Source organism: Petaurus breviceps, unplaced genomic scaffold (assembly GCF_028583685.1).
Source record: "Petaurus breviceps papuanus isolate PSGF00001 unplaced genomic scaffold, PetGlider_PUasm1.0 688, whole genome shotgun sequence".
NCBI classification, from domain to species: domain Eukaryota; kingdom Metazoa; phylum Chordata; class Mammalia; order Diprotodontia; family Petauridae; genus Petaurus; species Petaurus breviceps.
The window spans coordinates 26,203,535-26,226,300 of record NW_027186457.1 but is presented as its reverse complement, the minus strand read 5'-3'; the positions used below and the strand labels follow the sequence as shown (position 1 = coordinate 26,226,300).

At 37.2% G+C, this 22,766-nt stretch overlaps 1 protein-coding gene across 5 annotated transcripts in view; it reads left to right on the top strand.

The window, feature by feature from the left end:
* Positions 1-22,766, top strand: part of FXR1 (FMR1 autosomal homolog 1) — a 62,337-nt gene that overhangs the window by 14,575 nt on the left and 24,996 nt on the right. For all 5 annotated transcript variants that reach the window (XM_069104803.1, XM_069104802.1, XM_069104801.1 and 2 more), the window contains exons 2-8: positions 11,485-11,537; positions 12,990-13,083; positions 17,012-17,083; positions 20,022-20,170; positions 20,437-20,530; positions 21,230-21,346; positions 22,077-22,247. In XM_069104803.1, coding sequence (XP_068960904.1) covers positions 11,485-11,537; positions 12,990-13,083; positions 17,012-17,083; positions 20,022-20,170; positions 20,437-20,530; positions 21,230-21,346; positions 22,077-22,247 — 750 coding nt within the window. The remainder of the gene's footprint in view (positions 1-11,484; positions 11,538-12,989; positions 13,084-17,011; positions 17,084-20,021; positions 20,171-20,436; positions 20,531-21,229; positions 21,347-22,076; positions 22,248-22,766) is intronic.

Sequence of the window (22,766 nt, the reverse complement as noted above, 5' to 3'; positions counted from 1 at the left end):
AGATTTGAGGCCATCTGGTGTGTTTTTTTTTTTCTTGTTTCCTCCATTCTTCAAACCCTCCTGACCTGTGAATCCTTATCTCCTATATTATCTTATCTGATTTCTCAGCTTCTGCTTCAGGGCTACTGAGCCTTACTGGAGAAAATGTAGCACCTTGACTTCTGGGCCTCTCCATTTACCCCCACAGTGACCTAAGCCTGTTTCACTTGGAAGAATGAGACTCTCAGACATGAGCTTCTTTAGTTTTTTCCTTAAACTTTTCAGCTTTCCTTCCACTCTTTGGAATGATTTCTAATCACTGAGGCTCCCTTGTTGGAATATCCTCTAGCCTCCAAGACCTTTCTTGAGAGGCAGTTAGGTGACTCACTGGATAGCTGTATGAGACCTTGCCTCAGCTGTAAGAGATGTTGATAGTAAAATAGCACCTGAATTAGATATTCATAAAGCAGTTGAACAATTTCTGGTGCAGACTACATACTTAAGAAATTATTGTTTCCTTCTTTCTTTCTGCAGAAATAAGGTCATATCATTCCAGACAGCTTTTTTAGCCCCTCTCAAGTACTGTTCAGTCTCTTGTTCCTCTTCATTGATAAATTTGTTGGTGGAAAAAATATCTTTCCTTGGTCCCTTCATTACTTTGCTAGCCATCTATCTACTCTCCTTATATAATCCTTGGCTGAGGAGTACCTCCTAGCACAAAAACTGTTCACCCATGACCTTCAGATGAGCTATTCTCAAATTACCTTTATTTTTTTATTGTTATTATTTTAACTAGAGTCTTGTTGGCATCGCATTTTTTTCATACTGAATATGTTCTTCCCTGTTTCCATACATAGGGAGCAAAGATTCAAAAAGGAAGAAGTTTGGTTCAGGAAAACCAACATGAGTAACAACTTTCTTTTTCAGGGTTAAGCTTGGTCTTTATAATCACCATGTCATTTTATTGTTCTTTACTTTTATATTGCTATAGTCATAGTTTGATTTGTTTTCCTCTTGATGCCTATTTGTCAGTTGCTTTTTTGAATTCCTCATATTTGCCCAAGTAATACTCTGTTCTCTTTTTTTCTTTAATATATTTTTTTCCTCAATTATGTGTAAAAACAATTTAAAAATACTCCATTTTCAATGGATACCTACTTTAAATTTTTTTTTTCGGCCACAGAGTTGCTGCTCTGAATGTTTTTGTTATAAATGAAGACTTCTGTCTTTGACCTACTTGGGTTATGTGTCCAGGAGTGGAATCAAAAAAGTTCACATATTTTAGTAATTTTTAAAACATCATTATCGATTGTTTTCTAGAATATTTGGGATAACACATGACTCCACCAACAGTGTGTTTGAAAAGATCCTCCCTTCCTCGAATCTGTTTTCTTACCCCCAGAAAAACTTTGTATAATTTCATGTAACAATAATACCTACATTATCCTTTGTGATTGTTTGATTACGAATTCTTCCTCAGGGGGTTGGCTAGGTGGCACAGTGATAGAGCATCGGCCCAGGAGTCAGGAGGACCTGAGTTCAAATGTGTCCTCAGACACTTAACACATAGTAGCCATGTGACCTTGGGCAAGTCACTTAACCCCAGTTGCCCTGCCTTCCCCCCTCCAAAAAGCCAAAGATTTTCTTCCTCTGGCCTTCAGTAGCCTTTTTCAGACTTTTCCTGTCTCTGCCCCTGCAGCTTTTGGCATAGTTGACAGCTTAATAGATAATTCTTTCATCACTTGGTTTCAAAAGACACTTTGCTATCCCTGTTCCTGAACTTCTCAATTGCAATTAAAATCATAGTGATAAGAGACATTCCTGCTCAGGTGGATCCTCTTTATGTGCTTTTTTGAGTCACCACAGGCAGGGTTATATGGCCTTCATATTTTGGAAGTTCAGAAAATAAATTTTATCATTTGGCTTGTGATCCAGTCCGTCCTGGGGACTGATCAGTACTACCCAAATTTGTAATAATAGCAGCTTAAATATATGTAAAGCTTTGGGTTAAGTGTTTTTCTTTATAATTTATTACTTTTATGATGAAGATTCCTATCTAGCAAGAGAATTAGTTTGTGAGGTTGTTCACTCCTGGTGTTAAGGGGATTGTTTTGGATAGGGCAGTAATACATGTTTTGTTATTCCAGGCTCTTGGGGACAGCTGGGGCCGGGGACTGCAAACTTTGTGATCCATTGTAGTCTGATCCAGGTCCAAGTCTTATCACTGCCCTTTGGGTTTTGAGCAACAAGCTTGTGGACTTGTTGGATGTCCGAGTAGACTGCAGTTGAACTAGGCCTCCATTAGACATTTAGAAAGCTTTGTAGGCTTTGCTTTGGTCTGGAATTCCTGCCATGGTTATTCTGCTGCAGGCTTCAGACTGAGTTGGCAGTTGGAACTGAGACCACTACGCTCCTGAAGTGAGAGTCACACCTCTGCTTGGTTTCTGAAGTTGCCCCTTGCTTTGGAACTAGGTAGTAAGAGACAGAACTGCCAGGTAGAGTTTGTTCCTGTACCCTGCACAAGTTCAGGCCCCTTTATGCTGCATTTGAGGACCTCTTTTTGCTCCAGTGTATAAGGTTCTTCCTGGCTCCTGGCCCAGACCTCTGTCTCCCTTATATCTCACTAGGCTGGGAAAATGACTGCTTTTTCAAATCTCACAGACCTTCCCCCCGCCCCAAGAAACTCGACTTTTATGACAAAATACTTTTGGGTGTGATATATTTCAGTGTACTCAAAAGTTTGTAATACACATGAAAATAGCCAGAGGAGATATATTAGAGGTCCATGCTTTCACAGTCTAGTAGGGCTACAGACTGACTTGGAGTTCCTTTCTATGATTCCAGCCACATATATAAAAATGCGGTATATACAGTATACCATTGTAACATAATGCATCTTCTTAGTTCATAAAGAGAAGCAGAGGTAGAGACAACCTGTTTGGCTTAGATCAGGAAATTTTCACATAACATCATAAATATTGGTTGTTAATACTTTTTTTTTTAAACAGACCTTTGATTTCCACTTCATAGGGCACTCTCTAGGTGAGGAACTTCTTGAGCAATAGTTTCAGTTTTAGCACTTTTCTGGAGACTGTAGCCTGAGGATTCTTTGCTCCCCTGAGAAGTGTTTAAGTGACTTGTCCATAGTCACATAGCTGTCCTGTCTTAGGCAGAACTTAAACCCAAATCTTCCTGATCCCAAGTCCAAGAATGTCCTACAAGACACCTGAGTGGCCAATTCAAGCAGGCTTGAAGGTTTCTCCTGAAGCCTACCAGATTTTGTGACAACTTTTTCTAAATTCTGTTTTCTCAGGCTATGTAGCTAATATGTCCTTTTATCTTGGTCATCATTTCCTGTATTTCCCCTCAGCCTGTCAGTCCTTCCTAAAATGTGGTGTTGACAATTAAACATGATATTCCCCATATGGTGTGACCAGGAGCTATTTGACACTTTACTTTGAATGCAGCAGCCTAAGATTAATCTGGCTTTTTTTAGACCATCAACTCAGTTGTTGATTTGGTGAACTTACATGCCCTAGAATTCATACCTGGTTCATACCTGGTGGGGAGGGCGGGGTTTGGACAAATTGTCATGTAGGAGTGGCTTTCCCTATGTTTATTATATTTGTGAAGGCTTTTTTTTTTCCCCCAAATGTGAGACTTGGGTGTTTGTCCTTGTTTAAACTACATCTTGATGCATTTGGCCCAGTGCTCTCACTTTTCAAGATCTTTTTAGAGCTTAACTCACAGCACATTAGCAAGCTTTACTGATTTTATGTCATGTCCATGCTTTTATTGAAATCAATTGGTTTAAAAAAAAACCTAACAGCTTGAAACAGCATAGAACAGAGCAGAGGTACTTGGTAGAGATTTCTTTATCAGGTGACATCAGATTTATTGAATGATTTTATTGGGAAAGAGCACTGGATTTTGGGGTTGACATGGGCTTAAATCCCAGATCTACCATTAGCTACTAGTTGGGCCTTGAGCATGTCACCTACCTGGGCATCAGTTTCTGGACTGTAAAATGTGAGAGCATTGGACTAGAACTCTAGTCTAGCCACTAAACGAGTTCCAAACCCATCTAACTGAAATTATCCAGCCTGTATCACTGCATTTTTTCCAAAAGAAAAATGTCAGTCTTAAATGCTCTGCTAAATATGTATGCACACTAAATCTGTGGCGTTCTCTTGATCCACCAGTCTGGTGACTCAAAAAAAAAAAAGAAATGATGGGCAGCAGCTAGGTGGCGCAGTGAATAAAGCGCTGGCGCCCGAGTCAGGAGGACCCGAGTTCAGAGCTGACCTCAGACACAACACCAAAAAAAAAAAATTAAAAAAATAAAACAACTAGCCGAGTGACCTTGGGCAAGTTACTTAACCCCAATTGCCCTCCAGAAACAAACAAAAAAAAGAAATGAGGTTAATCTGACATCTACCTGTTAAATGATAAAGGCTTTGTGATCACTGCTTCTTTATCTGAGTGTTAACTGTCTCTTTGATAACAGCTCTAGAGTTTTGCCAAATTATGCTCAATTAAAGATTCTGTTTCTCTCTTCTCTTGTCTTTCCTCTCACAAATACAGAGGACAGGGTTATGTAGGATTAAGAAAACACTGGTGGGCGGCCAGGTAGCACAGTGAGTAAGAGCACTGGTCCCAGTGTCGGGATGACCTGGGGATCAAATCCGGGCTCAGACACTTTAGCATCCACCCAGAAACACCTGGCCGTATAACCTTGAGCAAATTACTTAAGCCCAATTGCTTAAAAAAAAAACACTGGATTTGTTTTCAGAAGACCTGGGTTCAAATTTAGGTATTTACTTTTTGCTTTTGAGTTTTGGGACAAGTTACTTTTCTCTGAAGCCTCACTTTTCCCATTTCTGAAATGAAAGGGCTTGAATAGATATGTGTCCCTTCCCGGGTCTCAATTTTATGATTAAGTAATTACCAGACACCTGTGATCCAATCTATACTTGGGGAAAAATTCCTTCTAGAGCATACACTGGATCTGTCTGACCCATATATGAGTCATCAACTTTTACTCAAGGGCTTCCTTGACTGTGTTTCTTTGATTTCAACTGAATCTTAAATCCCTTGGTTTTGATCTGTTGCTGTCTGCCCCGTCTTTTACTTCTTTCCTCCCTCACTCTTCTCATTTCCCCTTTCTTTGATTTTCTCATCTGCACAATTAGGGATGATAATAGTAGCTACCTTACAGCGTTGTTGTGAAAATAAAATGAGCTAAAGGAAAGCATTTGACCAACAAAGCTCTCCACAAATGCAGTTAAGATGAAGACAATGACTACTCTAATAAGTATCTGCTACCTCCCTTAGATTTAGTTTTCTCACCTGTGTGGGTTCACTATATCAATGAAATCAGATCGAGCCCCATCTCTTTCTCCTATACATATATTGCTTTATATGAGCCCCTTTTCACTGCTTTCGACTTGTTTATGGTGTGTGCTCAGTGGTATCACAGGTACAGAATCAGGAGAAATTCAGTCACTTTCCTCTGTTGTTTTCCAAAAACAGATGGACCAATTCAAAACTCAGCTAAAACCAATATTTAAGCAAAAGTGTGTCATTTTAATTTAATGTGTGCTGCAGGATCTAGCACATCTTTTTGCCTCATTTTTACTCATTCTTCTTATACTGTCCTGCCCCCTAACAAGACATACTATTACAAGCTAGAAAGGGAGAAGTCCTAATAGGACTCTTAGGACTTGAAGGATGCTAGGGAAGTTTGACTCCTTAATCTTGCTCTTGGTAGGACTGTTTATGGCTTGAAAATGTGTTTGTGTTAAAACTGTGGGGGCTTAGAAAGAATTAAACTAGCTTTTAAAAGCTTCCTTTTTCCTTTCCTTCTGAGTCTTTCTATGAAACCCTAAGGCAGAAACCAAGAAAAGAAGTCAGAAAGGTAAAAAAAAGCTTTGAGGAGTCAGGCATTTATTTCTTGACAGGGCATTGAGTCATTGATAAGCAGGTTCTCATAGAAAGAGACTGCCTTTCATTAACATATGCATTTTCGGTCTAGAAAAAATTAGATACCATGTGACCCAGTCAGTAAGCATTGACTGAGTACCAGACTCTGTGCTGCTGCTAGGTTTAGAGATTCAAAGACAAAAATAAAAGTAATTGTTCCCAAAGATCGAGTTTGTTATCAGCAATCCAGGAAACCAATGCAGTAGAGGTTAAATAACTTCTTGCCTAGTCACAGAACCTAGTTTGTGTGACTTTTCTGGTTCATTGTTTTTTCCATGTCAAGTCTCAACTGTTTATACATGATACATATCTTCAATGTAGTACTCAGAAGTTTTTTCTTTTAATTACTTAAAATAACCCCTCCTGCGTTTGCCATACTTTCTTAGGAAACTTGTTTCATTGCAAAACCCCTTCAATTAGAAAAAAAAAATACAACTTTATGAGAGATTTTGCTATATTTAATACATTCCATTTATATTGTGAGTACAAACAGATTTTTCAAGATCCTACTTCCATATGGGTAGTTCTAGAAGTAGGGGATAAAGAAAAGGAAATTTGGATAATTCCATATTAAAATGGATTCTTAAATAATTTAGTTTGTAGCTGATTCTTTCAAGAAATATTTTCAGAAAGGTAGATATATATATATATATATATATATATATATATATAAGAATTATAATAAGGTTGTAGATATGCTCAGCACTACAAGAAAGTTGCCAAGCTCAGAGGAAATAGAAGACTTGTTACAGGTAAGGTCTGGAAGCAGAATCTAGAAAAGTTTTTTGAGGGCTGTATTTAACCTGGTCTTTGAAGAATGATTAGAAGAGTGGCAGTGGATTTTCAAATGAAAAATGCCTTGCTAAGACTTACTATGAAAACTGAAAGACATGCCTAGGGAGATTGGACTATAGATGGAAAGGCATGTCATTGTTAATTTGTGCAAGAGGCCTTAAATTGTAGACTAAAAAGTATCATTTCTTCCAGCACAGTTAATATTCCATGACATTAATTTCTACACTTTGTTTAGCCCTTTCCCCAGTAGATGGACATCAGCTTTATTTCCGATTTTTCAGTATCACGAAACCCATAGTTTTTGATTTCCCTTATCTAGTCTGTTCCATTGACTTATTCTTCTACCCCCCAAAACCCCCCACGAAAACCCAATACTCAAAGATTGTGATGACTGCTGGGTGTTAAACTAAAAGTGGACATTTGCTTTTGGTTCCTTTTTCCTCCTCTGTTTAGACTTTCCTTTGGCAGACATTGATCACCACTGCTTCTTCCATTTCGAGAGTCCCAAGTCTTTAAAGGAGATCTTGACCTGGGTTCAGATTTAAACTCAACTACTTCCTGTGTGAGCTTGGGTTCAAATTCAATTTCTGCTACTTGTGTGTGTCCTTAGAAGTAATTTAACATCTCTTCCTAGCTTAGTTCCACCTCTCCTTTGTAGAAATGGTTTTAGGTGACTCCTTGCAGTGCCTTCCAGCTTCTAAATCTATTCTGTGATTTGATGGCTGGGGGTGGGGGTGGGAACCAGCATTTTATTAAGTACCTGCCATGTGCCGTGAACTATGCTAAATGCTTTACAGATTTGGTTGTGAGACAGATATAGAACAAGTTGTGTAATTGTAATAACTTAGTTAGGCCTCTGTTCTGCTGGCTTCCCCATCTTCATAACCAAGCTATTCCCCTAGTATAGGCCCATCTTACCTCTTTCATGAATTACTGGAATAATTATTGCAATTCATTCCCTTGCCTCAAGTAACTTCTATTTCCATTTCCCATTAACTAATGAATTAACTGCCAATGATATTCTGAAGTACAGATCTGGCCTCATCACCCGTTGGGAGAAGGGTGGAATTTAAATATCCTCTTTACAATCCAAGCTTCAACCTACCTACCCTTCCTTAAAGGTTCTTTGGTCTGTTTGAACTGACATTCTATCTCCCTTCTTAGGTCTTCCCCATCTGCTAGGCCTTCCCCTCAGAATATGCTTCTGATCTTTTGTTTCCTTCGGTATTCAGATCAAATCTTTTTCAGGAGGCCTTTTCTGACTCCTTTATTCCCCCCAGTTTTGTGGCCCCCTCCCCCCAGTTTCTTAGTGTTTATAATATGTTGCATATTCAACAAAAAGACAAGCATATTGAATTGGTAGTTGAGGAAACATTTCAGAAAACACTAAACCTTTAAGATCTATGCTCTTATTAACATTTAATTTTAAAAATAATTTTATTTTTTCAGTACCAAAAATGATATTAAAGAAGCAATGTTTTTATTTTAGGCACTTTAAATTTATTACAAAAATTAGTTAGCGGCATACTGAAATATAACATGAAATCTAAGCTTACATTTTGAATAGCCATTGTTATTAATCAAGTATATTGGTTCAGTATTAGCAATAGGTTTACTAATTGACTTTTAAGTCACTTTTGTTGCATATACTCCTAAGCCTATTCGCTAATAAAATTTTTTAAGTTATACTTAGGCCTTGTATTTTTGTGTATTTCATTTAGGTAAAAATCTATTTAAAAAAAAACACAACTGAAGAGCCCCACAGTTATCAAAACCCTCAGGTATTGGGGGGGGTTGTTTGTTTTTGTGGAAGAGGGTGTGTTTGTTTTTAAAGAGAAATGTTAGTGAACATACTAGATAAAGGAGAATCAGAAACTATGGAGAATAAATATGTAAGGCAATTAAAGAAGTGTGGGTACACATGCTTTTTCCTCCCATAGAATGAAAACTCCTTGAGGATTGAGACTTTTTATTTTGGTTTTTTTCCCCCTAGTTCCTGATGTATAGTAGAGATTAGATAAATGCTTGCTAGGTCATATGATTAGATCATCTCAGGTAAAACCTGTCCTCTTACTATTGTGAGAGATCTCAAAATGATAGTAACAGCAGACCTGGCTGTGAAAAATTTAGTCTAGTGGGAACAAGACCATGACTTCACACTGTAATTCAAAAGAACAGTAAGGGAAATGGGAAGGGGCATTTGTTCAGCCTTGAACTATGGATCACAAATAGTTTTGTGGATAAAGCTGGGGGTGGTAGAACAAGAACACATTGGAGAAAAGAGAGAACATTATGAACCTGGCCAGGCATGTAGAAAATGGCATATTATGTTGGGGAATACCAAAGTTCATTTTGATGGTAGAATAACTGCATGTAAGGGTGGGTTAGTGGTTAGGAGAGAGGGAGGAAGTCAGAACTTGGAGGTTTTTGATGGGCTGAGCAGTATGGCTTCTATTTGAATAGAAACATCTTTATCTTACGTTCAGTGAACTATACTAGATCCAGGATAACTAAAAATATGACAGCGGTTAAATGTTTATCATTTTTATTGACTTTTTTTGCATTGCATTTCTCAGTGATTTTTGCAATATTCTTTAATACCTTTGGACTACTTATCCCTTGGGTAATGGTCATTTACATATTTACACACATACATAATTTGCCTATATATCTTGGATACCAAGCCATTATTAAAGCTTGATACAGAATTTTTTTTTTGCCTATTCCACCTCTTCTCTTTCTTATCTTTGTATTCGTTTCATCCATAGAATTGATTCTGGCCCACTTGTCGAATGCAAGCGTCACAGATAGGTAGGCTCCTTAAGAGTCTACCCAGTATGTGGAACTTTCAATACATTTTACTTTTCTTGACTGAGAGAAGGCTTGAGTCGAATTCATTCGTCAGGACCTGGTGTGTTGATAACTCTTTATGGATAATCTCTTCATTTTTATGGTTTTATGCATCTTTTATAGGATGGTAATATTCCATTATATTTGTATACCAGAATTTTCTTAGTCATTCCCTAAGTGAATAGGCAACTAACTACTTTGTTACAAACTCTTTACTACTACTACTAAAAGTACTGCTAAAAAGTTTTTGTATTGATGTTCTTGGGATAAGTAACTAGTATATGAGTCAAAAAGCATGAATTTCCAGAATGATTGAAAACATTTTACAGTTCTCCTAATTGTGAGTGCATTGGTATGATATACCAGGGTTTTTTTTTTTCCCCCTCCTTTCATCTTCCACTAGCTGTACTCCCTGCACTAGACTGGATCAAGATACTGTGCTGAGTACCTTCTCTACTCTACTGTAGCTCCTTGAGGGCAAGTCCTGTCTTATTTGCATCCTCTTGGCTTAGCAAGTAGGGGCTTGATAAATGTTAATTGACTGACCCATTTCCAGATCTTTTCTGTACAACCCCTGTGACATTGAGTAGTCTTGCTTTTGTTGTCTTTGCTGTTTTGGGGGGAATACCCTGGAACCTGGGGGTGGAATCTTTTTGTATTAGAGTACTTGAAACAGTCTTTCATGTAGTTGTCAGTAGTTTACAAGTCTTTGCAATTTTTTTTCCAGAAAAATGGAAAATCTTTCCTATCCTTTGCTTTACTAGGAAAAGAGACTTATTATTCATTTTAGATATATCTTAAATGTCAGAATCTTTGTCAGAACAAAACATAAAATTTGTTACATAGATATTATATTAGTGCCACCGATCTCCCTCCCCTAGTTTCACTTCTTATCCTAGTTTTATTGATTTTTGCCCTTTCAGAAGCTTTTCAGTTTCGGTCCTTTGAAAGTTCCTTGGGTTATTTTATTTATTTATTTATTTTTTTGGGGGGTTAAGTGTCTTGCCCAAGGTCACATGACTAGTAAATGTTAAGTGTCTGAGGCCGATTTCAAAGACTAATAAGGTCCTCATGACTCCAGGGCTGGTGCTCTATTCACTGCACCACGTAGTCGCCCCAGTTCCTTGTTTTCTTAAGGATTTTATCCCTAGCCATTATTATGAAAAATGCCTGACCTGGTTCTTTTCTGATTTTTCTATGGTTTGGCTTTTTAAACATTCTGGGCGCATCCATATTTAGATTATTATGGTACATGGGTTAAGATGTTTGTCCACACCCAATATCTAACAGACTGCTCTTCATTTTTCTCTGTACTTCTTGACCATCGTCTTAAAATATTTGAAGGACTTTTATATGGATTAGGCTTTCTTTTTGATAACAGGATAGAAGCAAGGGATGGCATTATAAACAAAATGCCCTTGGCCATTCTAAGAAGTTGTGGTGCTTTGTGTATAAAAAAACATCTTACTCAGAATGTACTACAACCCTCCTAACTGCCTTCACGCTGATCACGTGGGGACTGCCTTCTCTCCCTAATAAACTGTGGTAGCTGCAGCTTATTTTACAGTATTGTAATGAGAGGCTTATGTCAATCTCTCCTTTCTATTCCACTCACCCCTTTAAGTTCTTTAAGCTCAACATAATAGTTTACTCAAAAACAATGTTTCCTCTTAAGCTTTTTTTTTTTTTTTGAGACTTCAAGGTGCTAACATCTATAGGGTAAAAGGGAATGAATCTAATGACCTGATCATTTAAATAAAGATAACAATTTTATATTTAGATTTTCCCAAAGGAATTTTAGTTGTTTTTTAAAAAAAACTTTTTAATATAACATTTAACTGACTTTGAATATATGATCTTTTGTTTTTTTTTTAATAGGGATTTATCAAAGATGTTCATGAGGATTCCCTGACAGTTGTTTTTGAAAATAAGTAAGTTTTTCTTACTATTAAACTTTAAAAGTATGGAGTTTTGGGGTTTTTTTAATTAATGCATCATCTGTTGGGTCTTTATTTCTAAGCTTTAAGTTTGAAAAAATTCTACTTACTTGCCTTTACTCATTCTATTATAAACATTCTTCCCACAGACATGGCATATAAACAGGTATAAAAAGACAAAAGGGACAAGTTAGTTTCTGAATGAGTGGGACAGAGCTTGAAACTGGGAGGTGCCATGGCAAGAGAAATCAAGAATTACCTCTAGTCTTGGCATAGTAATTACACAACATATTTTAGGATATAGAAGAAAGGTAAAGGTAAAAGACTCTAAATCTCCCTTTAAGAAAAATTTGTTTTGTCCACATATGTTCCAAAGCACCTTACGACCTCTTTAAAAGCAAACACATGTATTCTGAAATTTATACAATGAATATTTAGACTAGTTCAGTATAACAAGTAAACCAGTCTGGGCTGTATATTGTTGAGTGCTCAGTCTCTTTTTAACAACCATAAGTGGCATGGAAGCTGAAAAATGGGAAAGGCAAAGGTTATTTTGAGCTGCATTAATTTTGTCTGGAAAGGCTTGATGGAGGCGAGAATATTACATAATTACATAACACAGACCAGGGCTGCCAGGTTTCTCTCAGCATATGTGAGCTGCTCACCCCCACCTCCCTACCCCAATCCATTTTGAGCCGACCTCTGCCCAAGAGCTGCTGTTTTTAAGCTGTTGGAGCAACGGGGTGGGAGGGATTTCCATCCATATTAGAAAAAGAAGGAGCAGACACAGATTTTCCAATTTTTATTTCAAGCAGCATTGGAAGTTGGTTACTACTAGCACATTCAGTTTCTAAGTTGTCTGGGTTTTTAGATAGCCATTTTAATAGCTTATAATTCCATGGAACATAGTTCAGAAATTTTACAAACACCTACTTCTACCTGCTCCTCCCTCTCAAACAAAAGGACAAAACCCTTAGAGCAAATGTTATATGGTTATGCCATTTCCAAGATAAAAGGATTTTACAGCAGTAGTATATTTCCAAATTAAAAATTATGGGTCAGGGGCATCTAGGTGGCGCAGTGAGTAAGAGCGCTGGCCCTGGAGTTGGGAGGACCTGGAATCAGTTCTGGCCTCAGGTGCTTAACACCCACACAACATAACTGGCTATGTAACCTTGGGCTAGTTGCTTTAAAAAAAAAATTATGGGTAAGTTCTGACAAGTTATAGTTGAGTTTATGTTCATAGATCTTTATGGTAAGCTTCAATGTTCCATGTTGGTACCCCACTCTAAATAGAATATTGTTTGGTGGTTTTGTTTTGTTTTTTTTTTCAGTTTTAATTGATGATGACTATGAAGTTAATTACAATAATCTAATAATATATGTGCTCTTTTATGTGAGAAATAATTTAATAAGCATTGTATGTATAAAATCTTTAATTTTCAGCTGGCAACCTGAACGCCAAGTTCCATTTAATGAAGTAAGATTACCTCCTCCTCCTGATATAAAAAAAGAAATTAGTGAAGGAGATGAAGTAGAGGTAAGCTATTCCATGTTTATTGTACAAACATCGATGTATGTTTAAAGCACAAATAAGTTGATTCCTTGGTTTTTTTTTTCTTTGCTGTCATTGATTATTATAAAATGAATGAAACCAGCGAGTCATTTGTGGAGGATGCAGACAGTTCTCACATTCTTAGAGATTGGTGTATTGTGTGGTTATTCTGGAACATGTATTTTTTTTCCTTTTTGAATTCAAAAGGTGATTTGTATACTGGAGAAAAAACTAGGCCTACAAATATGTTTAGAAGACAAGGGGAACTTAAAAAACAAACAAACCTCAGGTTCTGTGCTAGTAGTTACTTGAGAAGAAAGCAAGAATTGAGGGCTGGGAAGCAAGGACATGGATCAAAAGACCAGAGAGAAAATGGAGGGAAATCAAAAGAAGGAAAGGAAAAGAGGAACTGGAGAGACTTCTCTTGTTACTCTGTGTTCATCTGTGGTGTTTGCACTGAAATCATTTTCTGTTGTTCTTGGAAATTTTCAAAAGCCCTCACTGGTTAGAAAGTTTGTGAAAGCCAAATCTTTGTTATCCTCAGGTAAATAAAAGATACTACAGAATTAATTCCATATGCGTGAAAGTTGATTGTGATTAAATTGGTAATTAGTAACTGAAATTTTAAGCAGTTCATCTTATCTAATAATTTTTAGTAGTTTTTGTACCTTTTTTGGTACTTTTTTTGAAAACCTGCCTCTTTATTTCTGCATATGTTCTTCCATTTCCCTTTACTCTGTGAATTAGGCTTTGTAACAAAGAATAGGAAAAAGACGATTCAGCCACAGACCAACTGAGTTTGATGGCCTCTCCACCTTTCCACATCCACAGTCTCCCATTACCAACATTTTCCATTGCATTCCCACTCTATCTTTTCTTTTCCCAATCCCCTCTCAGAAAAGATTCCAGCCCTAAAGAGAAACATAGGAATGATTAATCATTACAAGTCTCAAAGAATGCATAAAAGATGACACTGATTACCTACACTTAGAAGTTATTTTTTAAAATAGACTTATCTACAGGGTGTAAACAAAATTTAATCATCAAGAAGTGATAGAAAGCACACAAGGGGATAAAAGTAAACAGAATCTTAATTGGAGAAGGTGGAGGATCAGAATTGAAACAAACTTCTCTTAACCTGCACACAAATAAATGGGGAAGAGGAGGGGGGAATAATGCCTTCAGTACTCTAGCTTTGGAGCATAATTCTGTCTTAAGTAGACTTAGTAGACTTGTCTTAAACTGACTTCCCCCTAGGAAGAGTTACACAAGATACTTTATTTTATTCTCTAACAAACAAAAAATACCACAATAAGATAAAAACATTGCTAACCATGCTTAATCATAAGCTCCTTTAATGAGCTAATTGTCACTTACCGTGTTTCCCCGATAATAAGACCTATCCCGAAAATAAGCCCTCCCCTTACTGTGTAAGATTCCTCTAAAATAAGCCCTCCCCCGAAAATAAGCCCTATTGAGATTGCTACTGTGGTGAAGGTGATCCCCTGCGCTACATTACGGTACCCTCTGTATGCACCGCCCCTCCCCCCCCCGAAACGCTCCGAGCTGCATCCAATGAGAGCTGCAGCAGTGAGCGCGTCATCCTGTTCTTCCCTAGTGATTTGCTTATTGAATAAAGGTACATTTTTTTGTTCACCTTTACCTGTTTATTAAAATTGCTGTCAATGTTCATTAAAATAAGCCCTCTGGTGGTTTTCTGTCCAAAAAAAATAATAAGACAGTGTCTTATTATCGGGGAAACACGGTAGCTTGACCCTCTAGAGAATCATCTTCCTAAAACTATCAGTCTTTCTTGAACTACTCCCTCTTTTGGGAGGGAGGGAGCGAGCTAGGCAATTGGAGTTAAGTGACTTGCCCATGGTCACATGGCTAGTAAGTGTCAAGTGTCTCTAAGTTTGAACTCAGGTCCTCCTGACTCCAGGGCTAGTGCTATGTGTACTTCTGCCACCTAGCTGCTCCTGAACTACTCTGTCTTAAGGAAAGAAGTTTACACCTGGTTAGTGGTGAACTCTGTTCCAGGACCTCTTCCTTCTTTATAAGAGTCCTTCCTGGTCTCACCCCCAGGTTTTTAGGGTGGAACCAAGGACATCATATATATATGTAATAGAACCAGTATGCTTCCACCCATCCAGTCCAACTTAGTGAAATTTTTTTTTTAAAGGATTATGTCATGGAGAGTGGCAACAACCATTCTAAGATAAATTTGAGAAGGAAAATCGTACTTAATTTTAGTCATCATAGAAATTTCAATGATTGGAGAACATGAAAAAAATTGTAAGGCAGATTACTATAACCAATTTTTTTTTCATTAAATGGAATTTTTTCTGACTATAATATTTTTCCCCAATTACTTGTTAAAAGTTTGGTTTTTTTTTTTAACATTTAAGTTTTGAGTTCTAAATTTAAATGGAATATTATAAACAGATTTTGCTATTTTAGACAGTGGGTTGTTAAATATAGTTTAAGAAATGAAACTGAACATTTATCTTTTTAAAAGACAAAATAACTTTAGAGCCTCTCAATCACTTTACAATTCTGGAAACAAAAAGTAATTTCTAGGCCTGTAATGTTGCAAAGGAAAAAAATGTCAAATGATTTTTTTTTTTAATAGAGAAGTTGTAGATCTGGTTGTTACTGCTTTAGTCATGTTTGCTTACAATTTCTATCAATAAGACAACTTTTTGGGGCGGCCAGGTAGCACAGCGAGTAAGAGCACCGGCTCCAGTGTTGAAAAGACCTGGAGATCGAATCCTGGGCTCAGACACTTAACACCCACCCAGAAACACCTGGCCGTGTAACCTTGAGCAAGTTACTTAACCCCAATTGCTTAGGGGCGGCCAGGTGGCTCAGCGAGTAAGAGCACCAGCTCCAGTGTCGGGATGACCTGGATCAAATCCGGGCTCAGGTACTCAGCACCACACCCAGAAATAACTGGCCATGTAACCTTGAGTGAGTTACTTAACTCCGATTGCTTTAAAAAATAAAAAAATAAATAAATAAGACAACTTTTCATCTGAATATACTCAGAGGTATTGTGGTGCTTATCCATAGTGGTCATATATTCTAGACCAGGGAGCTTTAATAAGGTTTCTTCCTGCCCCAAACCCTCAAAAGGAATAGTATTTTGAAGGGTATTATGGCAGAATTTAACAGTAGTTAAAAAACTGTTAAAATATAATGAATATAGTCTGTATCTTTTTTTTAATAGCCATGGATGTACTTGTTACTTTAATTTACATTCCTGTCAAAGAAGGTAAATGCCATATTCTTGGCTTGAAATGAATTTTCATGAAAGATTTATCAATCTTTGAAAATAATCAATTCATAGTAATCGGCAGCTAGGTGCCATAGTGGATAAAGTGTAAAGTCTGGGGTCAGGAAGAGCTAATCTGACCTCAGACACTTAGCTGTGTGATCCTAGACAAAGTCATTTAACCCTGTTTGCCTCAGTTTCCTCACCTGTCAGATGAGCTGGAGAAGGAAATTGCAAACTATTCCAGTATCTCTGCCAAGAAAACATGACTAAAAGGCCTCAACCACAAAAAAAAGTTGACAAAACTAAAACAAGATGATAGTCTTAGATTTGTGTAGAAACTTGCTGGGAAAGAATTTGAAGAGTAATTATTCATCTGCTAAAATCCAGGAATTTGAGAATTTAAGCTGAGGACCTTTTTGTTAAATGCAGTCTTAATTCTAATAATAAAACCTTAAATGTGTAGGAAACATTTCTTTCAAGCAGAATTCAACCAAAAAAAATTTAGTAAAATAATTTGTACCCTCCTGATTATCCAAATGGAATCCATCACATCTCCTTAGCAATATGTCGGTTCAGGATGGTAATTTGGATAATTTGTGATCTGAGTGTTTACATTTTATAACTATGTTCCTTCAGGTTTATTCAAGAGCAAATGACCAAGAACCATGTGGATGGTGGCTTGCAAAAGTTCGGATGATGAAAGGAGAAGTAAGTTATTTTTAATACTCAATAGGGTGCATTTTTTCCCCCTGCCATCGAGTGAATGGAGATGAAATAATTCAGAACAGTATTGAATGATTATTTAGGAAGGGGATCATTGCTGAAAGTAATAGCAATAACACTCTTTAAAATACCTTTTGATTTGAAAATTCTGTGCCTAAGAAATCCCTTTTTGTATAGAATGGCTTGCTTGTAGGAAGGGGTGGCAGTAAGAGGTAGGTACTTTGCAGTCATTCATTTAGATGGTTGAAATCTCTGGTTGATGAATATATATATATCTAGAACCAAGTACCTTTTCTAAAGAAGATTCCATTTGGGTGTCCACAGATTGCCCTTCGGTGTCTATGTATAGAAATACATACTGAGCTCTTGAATAGTTGGGTACTGCTGCTAGCTAGGATGTGAAATAACCAGTGTCAGCCTCACCATGGAAATGCCCCCATATACTCACAGTACAACCACCAGGAACTGGAGTTAGGGCTAGATGTAAGATGGGTGGGAGCATCCTTGGCAAGGGGTACTAGGTGAAATGGGACAGAGGTACCCACAGGGCTGTAACATCAGTATCTTGTGTACAACACTTGCACATCACAAGTAGGGTCCTGCTTTGGGTTTGCTGGACTAGGCTTTCATCCCTGCTCAACTAGTTGGTCTTCTACCACCAGTACCAGCTTAACAATGGACTTCAGAATCAATACCAGCCAGTCTCACGCCACCCTCCTCCACTCTTCCCTCAATCTTCCTACCATGGTTTGGTAGGGAGTTTTTGGATTACTGGTATTGTCCCATAGCCAGCTTGTTTAAAACAGCCTCCTCTTCCCTTGTTTGAGAGTTGGAATGACACAGTAGAATGTGAATGTTCTTTCAGGGTTGCAGAGAGGCAAACTTTTGCCCTCCTACCTCTCCAGACACACAGCACCCCACTCTGTTATTCAGTAGGATCTCCTTTCTGGCTCAGTCCCCCATCTGTAATACGTGGAAATCTTTGTTCATCTGAAAGCAGCCACATAAGACTTAGTTTACAAGAGTGAAAGCAGGCTTCTAACTATAGGAGTGAGTTCTGTCCTCAAGCAATTATAGGAAGAGATGAGCTCTCAGTGAATCCTTTACTGAGTGATGGGAGAGGGGGAGGCATGTAACATAGCTTGGGGAAGGATCTGCCTGCTATATGTACATTGCCAATGATGGGAGATGAAGGTGCAGACTTAGGGTCTTGATATTCATTGTGCAAACATACATAGGGTCAAGAGGAAGCAGCTGGCACATCCTAGGATCCTGAACTTGCCAGGGGTGTCAGGCCATTGATTTTTTAATAGACTGAGGCCACATAACCTCATGATGGGGGTGCCCCTGCCCTCCCCTTCCTCCATCATCACAGAGGTCATAAGTAGCACATGATTAAAAAGAAAACCAGTTTTTGTGCAGTGCAGTTACTGGAATGTTAAATCATTTCCCCGTGAACTTTGATTTAAATTGGGTTGGCAGAAGTTTGCGCCTTGGTAGTGGTGTGGATAGATGGGCCTGAAGTCAAGAAGACTCAATTTAAAATCCATCCTCAAAAACTTAACTGTGTGACCCTGGGCAACTCACATGAAATCTGTCTGCCTCAGGTTTCTTAGCTGTAAATGGAGATTTTAATGGTACCCACTTCTTCAAGTTTGTGACCATGGGCAAGTTTCACTTTTTGTAAGCCTTGGTTTTTTTGTAAGGCCTATATTGCATACCATTAGCTAAGTGTTTCTTATTTTGTTTGATTGGGGCTTACTAATTTGATAATTCACATAATTTTAAATAAAATATGTAAAGCTTTTTTTTAGGAAGAAGAGAAAAGTTTTTGAATTTCAGTTCTCTGGCCTGTCTCAGTTCCTTAATCCTAGACTGGCTGAATGACCTCATTGATGTTCAAGTAAAAACTTCCTTTTTTTTTTTTTTAAGTTTTTTTGCCACACATTTGGAATTAGATGATGAGATGATTTTTCGTTTAAGTGTCTTAGGAATTAACCTGCTAATGCCAAATGTCTAAAAATGCCAATTTGGAGGGAATTTTTTTAATGGTATATAAAGAAATTTAAGAAAAGTTGCAAGTACGTTTTCTCTTCAGATGCCCCTACTATTGTGGCCATGGTCCCCCTCATGACATGACCCTTTTCCATACCTGAAAAAGGGATAAAGACACTGATGTGTTTTGTTATAAGGAAATTGTGTCTGACACTTAGTGGAAGATTCATATACATGTTTGCTGGGCCTTTTCCTCTTAAACAGAAGATCATTATCAATATAATATGGCACCCACATCTAATGTCATACCGTTAGATAAAACCTATCATCAGCAAATATGAAATGCCATCAGCTTTGGGAATCTAAGGATTAAAAACAGTTTTAAGAAAAGCCACTAAGGCATACAAATGCAGGTGTTTTAATCTTTGGCAAAAGCATTTGAGCTACACCTAGGTCATAGCAGTTGCTATGAATATGCATGCAAATTTCTAGGGTGAATTTGAAAAATATAACTCTTCCTCAAAGGCAAAACCACAATGTTTATTCAGATACCAGCAAACCAATTCTACCATGTTAACAAAGAAGTTTTTACATGTCACCAGTCCAGGGAGTACGGACATCCACCAGCCTTCCCTAGGTTAGGCCTCCCATAAACAACCTTCCCTAGGCAAAATTTCTCCCTCTTTCACTCAAGCTAGCTGCTCTCTCTCAGCTCTGCCTCAACTCTTCCTGCTGAGCTCCCTGTGACCAAAGGCTCCAAGTGTTGGGCCTGTTAATGGGCAGGGAAGATATTCCTAGTCTGTTAACATTATAGTCATGCAATGGACTAAAACATAATTTGTACAGTTTTAGTGGAACTTTTGTACTAGGATATCTGTACCTTTTCTTTTCAGATGAGACTATTTTAGTCTGTCTTATTCTCTTCCAGTTTTATGTCATTGAATATGCTGCTTGTGATGCCACTTACAATGAAATCGTCACCTTTGAACGACTTCGACCTGTCAATCAAAACAAAACTGTCAAAAAAAATACCTTCTTTAAATGCACAGTAGATGTTCCTGAAGATTTAAGGGAGGCGTGAGTAATTCTGTTTACTATCCGATCATTTTAAGTATTTAAAAAAATGACTAATGACTATCTCTTGCTGTATAAATCCCCTTTTTTCTAAATGGCCATTAAAATGCTTTAGGGAGAAAAGGTTTCTGTGAAGCAGAATTTTTATGGTGAGGAACTTAACATAATATTTTGGAATCAAATTTATTACGGTTTAGGTATTCATTGATTTTTAATTATTGTGTTCATAATATTACTTGTTAAAAATTTACATATTAATTGCTTTCTAGGTGTGCTAATGAAAATGCACATAAAGATTTTAAAAAAGCAGTGGGAGCATGCCGGATTTTTTACCATGCTGAAACCACACAGTTAATGATACTGGTAAGATGTTACTACATTTTTAATAGAACAAACATCTCCCACTTAAATATTGTGAAAACTTAGTGAATTTTAGGTAAACCTGGACTTTGATAAAAACATGTACAGATCCATTAGGTAGTGGTGCTTCTGCAGCTCTTGGAGGATCCCTATTGATGAGGAAGACTGCTGGCAGTGATATTTAATCTTCCAGACCTTTTCATTCTTGAGGACTCTCAGCCTTCCCATAAGTCCTACTGATTCATTCAGGCTCCTTTTCAATTCTTGGAACATTCATGTTATATTTAAGCAATAAAAATTTATATTGCCTAATGTTTCCTTTTTACTTCTCTAACCCAGAGAGAGTAGAAAAAAAATGAGCAAAACTGATAGATTAAAAAAATGACAATGACCTTTAGTCTTTTATATTTTGTTACATGTTACATTTTATGTTTTGTCCCCAATGATGGAATCACAGAACTCTGTATTTTGTACATATTTCTTTGTGTATATTGTCTCCCCTGAGAGACAATGAATGACTTTAGGTCAAGACCAGCTTTTTTTCTTTTTCTTATATCTAGGTATAACCTAGTAATAATAATCCAGCACATAGTAAAGGCTTAAAAAAAAAGTAGACTAAGAGTCTTGTTTCTGAATATATTCATTTAGGATGTTAATTTTCTCACGCATAACATTTTCCATTTGAATTTTTTTATTTTGTAGTCTGCCAGTGAAGCAACTGTGAAGAGGGTCAATATTTTAAGTGATATGCATTTGCGAAGTATTCGTACAAAACTGATGCTTATGTCAAGAAATGAAGAAGCCACCAAACATTTAGAAGTAAGTAGGTTTTATTTAATGTTAAGTTATCCTTGGTATTATAAATCATTATTTGCTTGATTTTGGGAACTAGTTGTCTGAGTAGTAAGTCTAGGGCATAGGTTGTAAAAATTCTGCTGAAGAAGCCCCTGAGCAACTTAAGATGTACTTGGGAGATGTTTAACATAATTAGTGAAAATACAGCCTAAATGACCTTTTCGATGTCACTGTGCCTGTTTGGGTTTGACACTGATTTACAGGATAACTGTGCTGAGTCGATGCAGGAAGGACCTCTGGCACCAGTGTTTTCCTCCAGTTGTGGCTCTCTCTGTAGTTTTCCTGTTAATCATACAGCCCCAGAGCTGTTTAATGATTGTACAGAGTACCAGTCTCTTCTCTGTCCTCTTACTGCCCCTTGTTTTCTGCATTGGCTGAAATGTGGGTTAATACATTCCATAGTTATCTTTCCAGGCTAACATTTAAAACAAAATTAGCCTATAACATTTGTGTGACCCATTCTGCCAATAGTTGCTATTTGTAATACTGTGTCTGTGGCAAAATGTATTTTGAACTGCAGTTAATGGGAAATCAAACTTTCTAACACAACCTTTTGATTTTGTTGACTCTACTACAGACTAGGAGAAAATTCTACTTTTGCTAATTGTAGGATTATCTTGGGAATTACTGATTTTAATTGTTTGTCTTTTTTCTATGTTGCTGTACAGTAAATAATTTTCTCTTGTCTTCCTAGTGTACAAAACAATTGGCAGCCGCATTTCATGAAGAGTTTATTGTGAGAGAAGACTTAATGGGTCTTGCAATAGGAACCCATGGTAGTAATATTCAGCAGGCTAGAAAGGTTCCAGGAGTCACAGCAATTGAACTGGATGAAGATACTGGAACATTTAGGATCTATGGAGAGGTAAAATTGGTGGCTTTTCCATAATGATTACATTTACTGTATCTTTTTAAAAATCCGTTTTACTTAGACTATTGGCTAAAACGATTGACTCATTTTAAACCAAATTAGGACATGTATCATTTTATCTTAACACTGTGGGGTTTCAGTTCAGTGTTGGGAAAGGGGAGAGTACACTGTGTATTAAAGTAACTCAGAAATACAACTGTTACTATATGTAATATGTATAACTTTTACTCCACCTGCTAGAAGTGCATGGTACCCTGCTTATCTGTGTTTAGGGACATGCTTCAAGCCTGTTTCTTCATAGTGCTAATTCTGTAGTCTCTTAATGAAAAGCATGAGTGATTTATAAACTTTTACAACATAGTAGCATTATTTTCTATTCTCTAAATCTGTGCCAGAGAATGAATATTAATTAAATGCTGCAATTTTATCCAAATAATTCTTCTAATGGTTGAAGTTGTATTGATAATTTTTTATTTTATTTTTGGTTCTTTAAGTGATAAGAGCTAATTGATC